This window comes from Oculina patagonica, chromosome 5 (assembly GCF_052425735.1).
Source record: "Oculina patagonica isolate OP01 chromosome 5, crgOcupat, whole genome shotgun sequence".
NCBI classification, from domain to species: Eukaryota; Metazoa; Cnidaria; class Anthozoa; order Scleractinia; family Oculinidae; genus Oculina; species Oculina patagonica.
The window spans coordinates 7,000,814-7,013,216 of NC_135762.1; the positions used below are offsets into that span (position 1 = coordinate 7,000,814).

General features: G+C 38.4%; 1 protein-coding gene and 1 long non-coding RNA gene across 2 annotated transcripts; both read right to left on the minus strand.

The window, feature by feature from the left end:
* Positions 1 to 1,222: 1,222 nt before the first annotated feature.
* On the minus strand, positions 1,223 to 3,861 carry LOC144655210 (uncharacterized). The gene is made up of 4 exons (XR_013571047.1): positions 3,749 to 3,861; positions 2,700 to 2,753; positions 1,750 to 2,364; positions 1,223 to 1,379 (listed from the first exon to the last, which is right to left on the minus strand). It is a non-coding gene; the product is annotated as an uncharacterized LOC144655210 (long non-coding RNA).
* Positions 3,862 to 8,732: 4,871 nt separating this feature from the next.
* On the minus strand, positions 8,733 to 11,611 carry LOC144655249 (caveolin-3-like). Its single transcript, XM_078515470.1, is given in 3 exon segments — positions 8,733 to 9,089; positions 9,091 to 9,276; positions 11,374 to 11,611. Coding segments are annotated over 3 exon segments (510 nt in total). The 5' UTR covers positions 11,533 to 11,611; the 3' UTR covers positions 8,733 to 8,924.
* Between the last annotated feature and the right edge of the window lie 792 nt (positions 11,612 to 12,403).

The window sequence follows — 12,403 nt, forward strand, 5'->3', positions numbered from 1 at the left end:
CCGCACAAACTATCTAAAAAACAGTTTTAGTTACCAAGGTGCGGTGCTTTGGAACAGCTTACCATCTGATTTGCGGCAAGCACAAAGTCTCAATGGTTTTCGAATTGGTTGCCGGCATAATTTTTCTTAGTCACGAACTAGCTTTTTACTTTTTATTGCACACGGCATTCATGTAAAGTAGAGTATGTTAGTATATATTAGTATTGTTTAGTTTTTTAGTATTGTATTTATTACCACAAGTTTTATAATTGTATTTCTGATGTATTTACCGTGTATAAATAAAGTTACTATCTATCTCGAGATCGCGAGTTTCTTCACAATTTGTGTTAGGAATAGGAAGATAAAGAGCAATTAAAAGAAATAAGACCAATACAAGCAATTGCATTTATACCCTTGTTTTTATTGTCACCATATCATATCCCAGCAGTTACAATTATCATCTACGACTTGCTTTAGCAGTCTTTGATCTGTGTCCTGATTGCTTGTGTAGCAAGGCTATCCCTCTTTCTAATAAAGAAGCAGAACAAAGTTAATTCGTGAGATAAATGCTTTCATTTAAAAGTTAAAGGAAAGGAACTCCGAAAGCTTATTCTCGTTACTGATCGACACACAGTTGCTTTGACGCTACTTGGAAGAATTTTTAAGTACTTGTACATCATATAATATCTTTTCGTTGATTAATGATTTCTTGGTTGTTTACAATTGTCCCCTGCAAATTACCGGAAATTGGTTGAAATGTCAATGGAAAGCGTCTACATTGGTTTGACCGACAAAAAAAAAATTCCAGAATGAAGAGAATTTTTAAAAGTGTACCGTAGTCTTAAAACTCCTAACAAAAATATTCGGCGAACTAGAAACTGGTCTCTGTAACGAATAGCTACCGTATAGATCGATCAGTTTGGATATCATATAGAATAAAGTATCCTTTATTGGAATTTGCTACCAAAGAACTTTACTCTAGTTTAAAATGTATTTAGTCAGGGCCGTAATCAGACCTTTGGCACAGACGAGGCAAAATCTTCCTAGGAGGTTCTGGGGGCATGTCCTCCAGGAAATTCGGAGAACAAGAAGCTCTGGTACTCTTTTTTAACATTTTTAATAAGCTATTTCTCGAAAAAATCAATCTTTTTCACCTGGTAATTATTTTTCTTTCCAACGAAACATATTTTGTTTTAAATTTTGGGTTAAAATCAAGACGAGGCAAGTGCCTCGTCTTACCTCTTGCTAGTTACGGCCCTGTTAGTGAAAGCAAACTTACCGAATCACAGATTTCTAGGCGTAACAAGCACCGCATGTTAGAGGACAGTCATTGATTGCAGAGAACGGGTTGTCATGGCAATCATCTTCGTTGCAGTCCCACCTGTGGTCCACACAGGGCTCTATACAAACATCAAACAAATCATGTGATAATGAAAAATGGAAGGGAAGAATGTTGCTTTGACAGGTTGAGTTTTTTTCTACAAAGGCTGCTTTTTTAAAAAAGGCTTTTGTTTATTGGCTTCTTTGAACACAGTCGTAGGCAAGATCAGCCAAGTCCTTTTGTGTGCTCAGCTCAGAAAGAGTCTGGGCTCCATCATGAGGGGTGCCGTCATATCATGAATACAAGAAAGAAAGCCCATGGCTTAAGCTGAGCTTTGTCCCTGGTAGCCTTCCAAGTTGATCTTAAAGTTAAAATAAGCCAAAGCCTTTACCGGCAGCATGATGAACTGAATCTAAAAGGGATTTAAAGAGTTCTTTAATTCTACTTACCACAACGGACGCCACAGGCTTTCGGGCATTCCCGTAAAGTTGCATACGGGTTAGCGTGGCAGTGCCCATCACGTGCCAAGAGGTTGCAATCATGTCGCGAATCATGGCATCCACCTAATTAGAAGAAAAAATGTTTGAATTAGTGAGTTAACGGGTCATTCAAAAACTCAGACTTTAATATATGCGATGAAAGCCGCATGGACAACCTTATTAAGTAAAGTAGAACAAAATAAGCAATGGAAATTATGGAAATGACTGTTTTATGAATCTCGGAAACCAAAATTCTAAGCCCTTAGCCTATGGCTGTGCAGTCCAGTGAATAGCTATGTAAAAATACATGTATAGGGATCTAAAAACGGTCACAACACAGGCCTCAATGAAACTGTCCCATTTCTTGTCAGCCTCACAGTTATCAATATTTTTTAAGTGAGCCACTCACCTTTATCAAGAACTTATGACATTGCACACAGCTGCACACAAAATGTTAACACTGTACATTAGTCTATTAAAATTTTCTGGAAAAACTGGGGCTATCGAGAAAAGTATTAGAATAGCGGCCTATCTTCTGATTTATCCTTTTTGAAAAGTCACCAAGTTAGGAAACCGTACCTGCACCTGTGAAAACAAAGAAACAAAAACAAGATGAGCAACAAGCTAAGGAAAATGAAATTGCATAATTTGAAATACTTCTACTTCTCTAATGCAACTGAACACATAATTATGTTTACGGGCGTGTTCAGATGTGCATGCGGGTCTGCGCTAGCGCGCGTGTGTGCGCGCATCGTGCATGGGCGGAGGGGGAAGGGGAGGGAAGGGGACATGTTTCTCGTGTGTGCGCTCGTGCGCGTGCGCGTGCATCGTGCACGCGGGGACATGTTACTTGTGTGTGTTCGTGTGTACGTGAGTGTGCGCGCGTACGTGTTCACGTAGGCGTGTTTTTATATACTTACAATATGCAATGCCGCAGATGAGCACCAACAGGAACAATCCAGATTTAAACATGACTGGCAAATGAAAAAAAAAAACTTCTGAGATACATGAAATACAAGTTTAGATTGAGTATAAGCAGAAACCCATATGTGTTGAAACGTGTAACGCGCGTTCACAGCGTTTGAATATTCAGTTTTGCCAAGTACCATATTTGGATACACGAAGAGTTTGTACGCGAACGCTTTACACACGTAATGGGACACGCAACAGCATTTTCGGTTAGTTACTTAGATTCCGACCTAAATGAAGTAAATTTCTTACAGGAACTAAAGAAATTCGTTAAGTGTATCCAAGTGAAGTTCTACAGACTACTTAACGACGATAAAACAGGAGAGTTTGACCAAATTTAATTTTATTTAACCAAGCTTGTTCATACGCCATCGAGCGCGAGCTTGCAACTTTAATTGGTTAATTTTTTCGCCTGATTTTCTAAATATGGAACTTAATGGAAACGAATGTTCAAACGCTTTGTACCATGCGAATCATAGGTAGTTACACGTTTCAACCCTTATGGGTTTCTGGTATAAGCCTTTTCCAAAGTTCAAAATAAAAAAACCCAAGCCAACCAATTATTTAGAAATTGACCCCCTTAACAAGAATTGAAGCAAAACAAAAAGTACATCTACCGAGTGTTTTTGCCAAACGCTCTGCTCAAGGCTCTCAAAGTCTTCCAGTTTCTCTAATTAAAACTTTTTTTTTTTTTTTAGCAATTTCGCCTTGCTGGAACACAAATAATTTTCCAGGTCAATGAAAGCGAGATAGAAATTTATTGACTGATAACAGGCATTCAAAATGTTTGTAATAGCTATTCAATTATCGTACACTTTAAACTTTTCGTCAAACTGACAAAAACCTACTGCATGGAAACTGCAATCGTTACGAAATTTTAGTCAGAACAAAAAAGGCAAGATAGTGCTGAAAACCTCGTTCGTAAATTGCTCCAAAGAATGATAGAAATACAACTGAATCAACAACGCGAACTTACAATAGCTGAATAACCAAATCTTACTTGAGTTCAACGATGGGTGAAGTTTTCTTCAGTTCGTCTCTTCGGCTTGGTCTGTATCCTCTACAGTGTCTGCACAAAGATAGCTGATGGAGAGACCCTGCCCAATTTATGCCCACATTAGGTTGTTTAATAGTAATAAGGTTGTTTTAAGCTCATGGCGGATTTCCATGGTTTTCTTTTATAGATAAAAAAATAACCGCCATTTGTTATACATGAAGGACTGATCGCCGGTCAAAATAAATTACTAAGACGTCATGTAATATTAAAACGGGCTTTTTGCACGAAAGGTAAGGCAAATCATTTGTATTCATATCACGCGTGGCAAGGCAATGCTGAAGTCCATGAAACAAGCATGCGTAAAGCACACCACATTTGATAACAAAAACGAGTGACTCTCTTCCTACGGACACTGACCCGTTGTTGAATTATCTAATCCAATTATCATATTGCTTGGCAAAGTTCTAGATTAGTGTCTCGATTAGTGGCAGTGTGTTTTTTTCTTACTCGGTGTCCAAAGGAGTACCTAAGGTCTAAAACATATTGAACACTTGCTTGGAATGTGATTTAATAGCTTGTTTTCTTGCCTCTCAAATCCATTGTTCCTTCTTTAGGCGCCGAGCGAAAATTAACCCATATCTCAGATATCTCAATATAGTATTGTTCAATAACCTAGGAAAACTTAACTTTTCTACGTTTCGACGTTGTTTATTTTTATCATTTGGTTTTTGTTGTCTGCCTAACTCGCTATAAAACGAAACGAATTTCCAAAAAAAAAACAATCCCAAATAACCGAGAGTTATTATTAAATACCGAACAAGTAGGAAAAATCAACGCAATGAAAACAACACTTTGCCTGACGTGTCTGTTTAACCATTGTTACAGTTTAGAAAATCACATTTTCGTTCATTAGTCACAATTAATATCGTGTAAAATTTGCTGGGTAACTTTTTGTATTCTCTAGAAAAAAATTCTTAGCTTCTTATGTCTTCTTAACATCATTGCCACTGTCCGAACGTTCAGTGAACTTTAATACGAATAGTAATTTAGCCCCCTACACTGACCCCGATCGACCTTTAAGCTCTTTAGACATTCACTCTCATATTAAGTTCTCCTAAAACTTAATATGTACTAACTCTTTTATTTTTGTCGAGAATTAGCAAACGTTGTGGAAAAAGTGTCGGTAAAAAACATCTTTCGACTTCTGTCTGGTGGTTATGCAAAATACAGGAATTGATTACAAAGAAGGGTATGTCTTCAGTACTCATTTTGTCTTGTGATAAATAAATGCAGATTGCTGCAGGGTAAAAACTCCTACGTGGGGTTAAACATGTATTGAGGAAGAACCATACACAACTTATATGCCTTACATTTGAATCAACCACATTATCAGGTGATAATGTTTCGACGTTTCGATATATATTTTTTGTTTGTCCACACTCGGTGTTCTTTTGGAAGAAATTCAAATTACATATAATTCTTTTTTCTAAAACAAAAGAGCGTGAATTTCTCTGTGTAACTTGTTAACAACTTCACCTCTGCTCGTTACTGAAACACTTTACATTCATCAGAAAACAACGGGGTGCTTTCAAATTTTAAATTTTTTAGGATATCTTAGAGGATCAGTGATATGATGCCGAAATAAATGAGAGGTCTGTTTCAAATGAGAAATACTACTTTACTACTATAAGTTACCTAGCAACAGGCGCTCTAATGAGTACTTCGCAATTGAGGTCTGCACGACTAATATTTTTTTCACGGTTTTTAAAACCAAAAAAGAAAAGTCAAAGCAACAGAGTAATAGGTTTCTATAAGTGTTGTTATTTTAAAAAGTATGTTAACTTAGGAACCACGATTTTTAATAAGTGACATAAAACATTGAATTAAAAAAAATCGTTTTCAACGCTACAAATTCAAGTAAATCATTGAAACGGAATAATCAAAAGCGGATAGTTATTATATAACTGCCATCATTTTGTCTATATTGTGAGGTTTTTTTTACACATTTACAGACGAAGCTTTAAGATACACAAAGACAGTGACAGTAAAACCCGTTGCTTTGAATGTGTCGCTATGGCAGCCCTATTATGTATTGTTAGTAATCCGGGCGGTGAAACTTCAAGCAACACCGCCCAATCACTAAAATTGAAAACATAACACCATTACGACCGTTAGAGGAATTACATAAACTTAGACACGTACAAGGGATATAATGTCTTTTCCTTCTAACCAGATCTACACACCAAGTTTTACATCAACAGCGAATTACAGCGTAAAATATCGCTGTATTTGTTTTGTCGTGTTTTGCGGGTAAACGCGTGCGTAACGCTTATGAAAAAAAATATATGTAGTTTTATACCGGGCCTTCAGCACGAAAAGCGTTCTAGTTTAGAAAAGCTTTTCTTTGGCCGTTGTGCAAAATGCAGAATGATTTAAAAAAAGGGTACGTTTTCATTGTTGATTTTGTCTCGTGTTAATGTTTGTAGCACGAGGGATAGACTTGCCACAAGTCGACCTCGCGAGTTTTTGGAGTAAATAAGCGAGCGAAGCGAGCCTTTTAGGTCGCGAGATCGAGTGACGAAGTCGTCCCGGCGCGCCATAATAAACAAGACGAAGGACTTTATTGAAAGTCTACACGAGAGATGGCGCAAATCGAAACTTAACTTGGTTCTGAGAGAGTTTTCACACCCATTTTGTGGTGCGGATTGAAACGAAAGCCCTTGTAGAATTTGCAATGATGTCTGCGAAATAAGGGTATGACTGCGAATAGTTATTTTACAAGGAATAAACGGAACGCGACGAAAAGGCCATCGGTTGTAATACTGTAAAAGAGAGTAGGGTAATTTAATTCGTGTTCAGGGTTAAGGACAAAAGACCACAAAATGAACGCTTTTAGAGGGGGGCAAAGGGTTTATGCATGACACGTGAAAAGGGCAAAAATTAGTCCGTGACGCGTGAAAATAGGGCAAAAATTAGACTGTGACGCGTGAAAAATAGTTAGAAAAGAAACGTGATCCGTGAATTCTGCTGTTTCAAGTATACGTGACACGTGAATTTGGTTAAAACTTGTGCGTGAAACGGGATCACGAACCCCCCTTTGGTACCCTCCTTTTAGACTAAACACAAAAAAGCCAGGATGCAGTTCGCATTCGTTGTGAACAATGGCAAGTAAGCACCGATAATTTAAAAAAGCATTGGTGGCAGTTTAAGACCTCAGTAAAGCAAACGCACTAAGATGGACGAGGATTTCTTTTCAACATGCGAAATGTCCGAATTTAGATGGCAGAGAAAATGGCGGAGGCTGACTAGGATCCTTAAAGCAAAATACAACAATTGATTAAAAAGAATGGTGCGTTTTTGGTGCTGAATTTGTGTCGTTTTTGATAAGTTTTGTATCAAGACATGGCACACTGTGCAATGAATATTTTATTAATCTTGCCAATCCTTGTTGCGGTACGAATTAAAACAAAAGCTCTTGTATAATTCACCGGCCACGATCTTCATCATTGTTAAATGATGGGACGGCGCTGTGAAAGTTTATTTCATTTTACGAGGTGTCAAAGTTAAAAGTTTGCGATGGAACGCAACGAAAAAGAAAAAGAAAGCAACGATGTTATTTCATTCGTTTGTTCATGGTTTAGGATTCATGGAGCATCTCAAACCCGTTTATGATTAAAGACAAAGCAAACAATGATAAGATAAGATAAAAACTTTATTTCCGTGTCTGTGTGTTTAGCCCTTATGGACTATGATGCGTTTCCTATTCGATGTGATCGCTGGCTGAAGCACTGTTCAGTGCGGAATGCTGCAGGGTAAATAATTCGAACGAGTGGTCAAAATTATATAAGGAAAGAGCCATCATTCCTTAATTATCGAGTGATAGAGTTTCGCTATTAAACGTGTAGTAGTTAGATACGCTCGTTGTCCAAAGCTCATGTTCTTTGTGCCAACTAAACAACACAGAAAGCTATCATCACAAAATAGATTTTTTTAAAATGAGAAGATCGTTTGTTCCTTATTATTTTGAGAGCTTTACGCCCTTCTTTGCAGTCTGCAAGACAGGCGAACGATTTAGAGGAAGTGTTTTCCGAAGCGAAAGGCGGTAACGTGGCGCGACACGCGCGTCACGCGCGTGTCTGGCACTTCTTAATCTCTTTGTAAAACCGCACAAAATCGTTCAGTTCTAGCCACATACCAGCCAGGCGTCATTTTAGGTCTCACTGGCGACCAGAGAGCGATACTGGTTAGAAAGTTTCAATCGTTTGTTTAGATCTAGCCAATCAAATTGTGTGTTCCTGGAGCCACTTTTTTCTAGTGCACAGGCTCCGCCTGCTAAGAGGAACAAGCGGCTCTGGGACTATAGGATAGTTGTTGCCGCTAAGCTAGGCTTTGGTAGATTGTGCTCCTAAAAATGGCATATTATGCTACTAGCAGTGCTCAAAATTTTGCCAAATTATGCAAAAATTATGCCAGAATTCCCAAATTATGCTCCTGATTTCCGAAATTATGCTCACAAAATGACGTAGATTCTGTACATAGAGGTGCGCAATAACGACACCAAATTATGATGTTTTTCAAATAAACTGTTGTTGTAAATTTATTTGTGTTTTATGGCAGTTTGTCACGGCCGTCAGCTGTCCAAATTAGCTGCTCGCATCTCTGAGCCGTTTGTAAATGCCTCCAACGACTTAACAATCACAATTGTATAGCTAAAACACGCATTGCAAGAACAAACTACCTAAATTTCATTTATTTCTGTAGAAAGTACACCATATTTACTAAATTTTATGAATTTATGCTCCAAAAAGTGCTAAAAATTGCTAATTATGCCGTGGCAGTGCTCGTTTCACAAATCATTCTTTTTAGCTCCAATTATGCCAAAAATTATGCTATCACAATCTACCAAAGCCTACGCTAAGCCGCTCCCTACCCCAGGTTCGGTTTCCGTCACTAGGTAAGGAGGGATAGGAACATCCTAAATACTTCATTTTTATCTTGTCAATTTTTATTTTACCTAGCCTCAAACGGCAACCTCAAACGTTGTTAAAATAACAGTAACAGTGTAAATTACAAAAAAATCAAACATATCTCCCTTTGCGTGACATGATAGCTCTTTAAATTGTGTGACATACACTACACTTGCACTAATATCATATGGCGCGACGTGGCAAAAATGCCATCATGCCGAAAAAGGTTTATTTTCGTGAGACACCTTTACTCCACCGAAAATCTTCCCTACAGACTCGAAAAACGGGTCAAAGAAAGTGCGAACACACAGGCTGAAGAGGTTTCCAAGACATTGTAGCTCGATGATATAGGCCCGTAAGCACGGCATGATGCACCATGATGTAATCAAAACTGAGGCAAGCGAAGTAGATTCCGCACATGATGGCTGTAGGTACGCCACAGACGGCTGTGAGGATTCGGTAACACCAGTACTTGGTTGCTACAAAGGTACTGAAGCTGGTTCGCCACACGCCATCGATACTATGAGAACCGTCTGGCTCAGCAAACACATCTTGAAAGAAAACCTGTTTGGAAAGAATGACATGGATATCACTTGTTTTTGGTTACCTTAAGGTTACTATTGCTAGCGTATACTAATTTTAGCGATTTTTTTAAAGGAAGATTTAGCGACTATTTAATTAAGCGATTTTTGGTAAAATTTCAAAAGTTTATAACTTGATATCGTGTAAACCAGTTTCTAATGAACATATAGCTAAGATGGAAATAACTCACTTGAGATTGAACGAACATTTGCATTGCCAGAAATTAAAAACAACACATCATCAAGAATTTTTCAAGTCGACTATGCATAATTTTGTTGCCCTTTCGGGTGGGAGTAGGGGTACTTAAATTTAACGAATATAAAATTTGACCGCGAGACAAATTTTAGCGAGCACTGAATTTAGCGATTTTTGCCCAACTCGCTAAAATCGGTAAAATTAGTAGCCGCTAACAATACTTGAATAGAAACCTTGGTAACATCAATGGACGGCGCATCTTGAAAAAATCGGCCATTTTTTTCAAGCTTATCGTTAGTATAAATCCGTCTTAATCTTCTTCAGTCGTAACAACCCTTGTTTATTTTCGGTTTCGGTTGTTTATTAATTCTGCCATGTTACTTCAAAAATCGTGATATAGCTCTGTTGTCCAGAGAAGTCAGAGAATAAGTGACTGTTTTGGCAAATTCCCGTTGATCTACTCTAAGAGTTTTCGATTTATCTTACAATCAAATGATAGCGCGACCAATCGGGAGTAAGGATCACAACAGTCAAACACACAAACTTGTAGAAGTTTGAACCGAAAATGCGCAAGACTTTTGCAAGAAAACGTTATATAAAACGCTGTGGTAAATAAAATAACGAGCCGGTAGGCGGGTATCCTGCGAACGCAGACGTATTTACGGCTGGAAATACGTCTGCGTTCGCAGGCTAGTAGGTGGGTAGTATTTTTTTTTAAATTAGTCATATAAAGCTTAACTTTCCTGGGAACAGTTTCATGACTGTCTTAACTTTTGGCCTGAGAGTGGAGGATTAAGAAAATTTAAAATCTTTATGAGCAACCCGTTTTGGCGGGAACTTCGCACGCGTCAGAGCGTTTTTGTTAAGTTGCTTAGGAACGTTTGAGACAAAAACCACCGGCTCAGCTGATTTTTACCCCAGGTTTTACCGACTGAGCGCAGAAGAGTAGGAGTAGGACCAAGGTTTTTTCAATGGCACACATAAACCGGTCTATAAGCAATCAGAAAAAACTATGGCCGCATACAAGCAAATTACCCTTAAGTTCCTAAAGTGAACACACTGATGACTTTCGAATTAAGCGGCCCTTTCCTTTCGCCACTTTTCGAGGATGGCAACTACTTTCTAACCGGTTTGCCTTTTCTGTCGGCGTGTTTTGGGGTGATAAGCGTTAAAAATGTTTACATTTTCAACCGCCAGCTACAATGAGAAATTAGTTAATCCATTATCAATTTGCTTTCAATTTTATTTTTCATACGTGTGAACAGACCCCTTTCATGAGCCTGTTCACAGGTTATATTCTTCATGCCAGGGTTCGGATTGTGTATTTTGGCTTTATCCCAAATAAAATCCGCTGTACCGTGCAAGAATAAAACATTCTAATCTTGTAAGGAATCGAAGTCACGTCAAGCGGCCAAAACATTTCCCAGCAGGGAGGTAAAAGGGAAATCATATACATCCAGAACAATATGATCTCCTTGATATTACACTTGCAATCAATCAAATTGTTTTAGAAGACATCGGCTAGCGTTTGAAATGAACGAACGCTGGGTGAGACCTTTAGCCTCCGTCCTTTGTTACTAATTTCCTTCTAACGCAACAAGGAAACTGGGGGTTTTCGGACAGATTTTGCCGTGAATCATGATTGATCAAGACTGTAATTTACCTTCTGTGTAAGAGTACACAACGGATCACAAAAGACTTGCCTCTATACACAGAAACTGATTGTACTTTGCCTCATTTCCTATGATATGAATGCCAGGGCGTTGCGCGAAATTTTTAGTAGCATCCTCATCCATCAAACCTCCGCGTTGCGTAAAGAAACCCTATAATATTATTTTACATAAGCTTCGAAATAAAAGTCTTTGTGTTGTAGTTGTATTTTACCTTGACGTGGTCGTTCATTGCCGTGGGATCTCTGTCTCTCATATCAAGTTTATGACCGTGGTGAATCGTTTGCGGGACGTCATCATTGATCGTCAAACGAGGTTTCTCCTCCGGCTCTTGCAGCTCGCCTTCATCAGTTAGATTTAGCTCTGAAGTCATCTTGGCGTACTCAATTCAACACTAAATTCGGTAGCGTGCTGCACACAATTTCGTGTTATACCTGGAGTGAACAAATCGATGTAAATACTCGAGGTCACTTGACCTCTGGAATTTGCTTGTTTTAACGGTGTCAATTTTGTTTATATAAGTTAATTTACAGCCAGATCTCCCTAATTACGTAAGCTGACACCGCTGTAAAGATGTGAGGTTGTCTTAGTTCTCCCCTTCTCTCCCTACCCCGAATCTCCTTCTTTTCTAACTACAAAATCGGGGGTGGAAGAGGAATTATTGGAAGTGACTTATTCATTATTCCTTCACATTTTTCACGACTTATTCGTTATTTATTTTTAGACTTTTCTTGTTATTCATTATTCCCTATTGCCTAAATAAAGTAAATCCTATTTTTTTATATGACCCCCTCCCCCAAAAAAATGACAACGTATCAAGCTAAATTTTGAATATCAGACAAAATTGCAGTTTAAAGCGATAACAAAAATACGGTAGTGTATTGATGGGACGTGATTGTCACTGTGTCAATAACTGTGGGTCAGCTTTAATTGTTTGCACCCAGATAGTTAGTGGGATGGACTTGATGCTGCCTGATACATAACAAAGTAGGGGGGGGGGGGGGTCCGGGGGCATGCTACCCCGGGAAAATTTTCATTTTTTGAACCCCAGAAACGCTATTTTAGGCCGTTCTGGTAGAAGTGTTGCACTATTTTAGATGCCCATCATACAATTAATTATTTTGAGTGTCCCACCCCGCTCTTTGGCCCGAAGATAAAAGATAATGTTTGAGCACGGTGAATAACCACTATTCATTATTCCTTTACTGGAAATGACTTATTCATTATTCCAAGCATTGAACCTT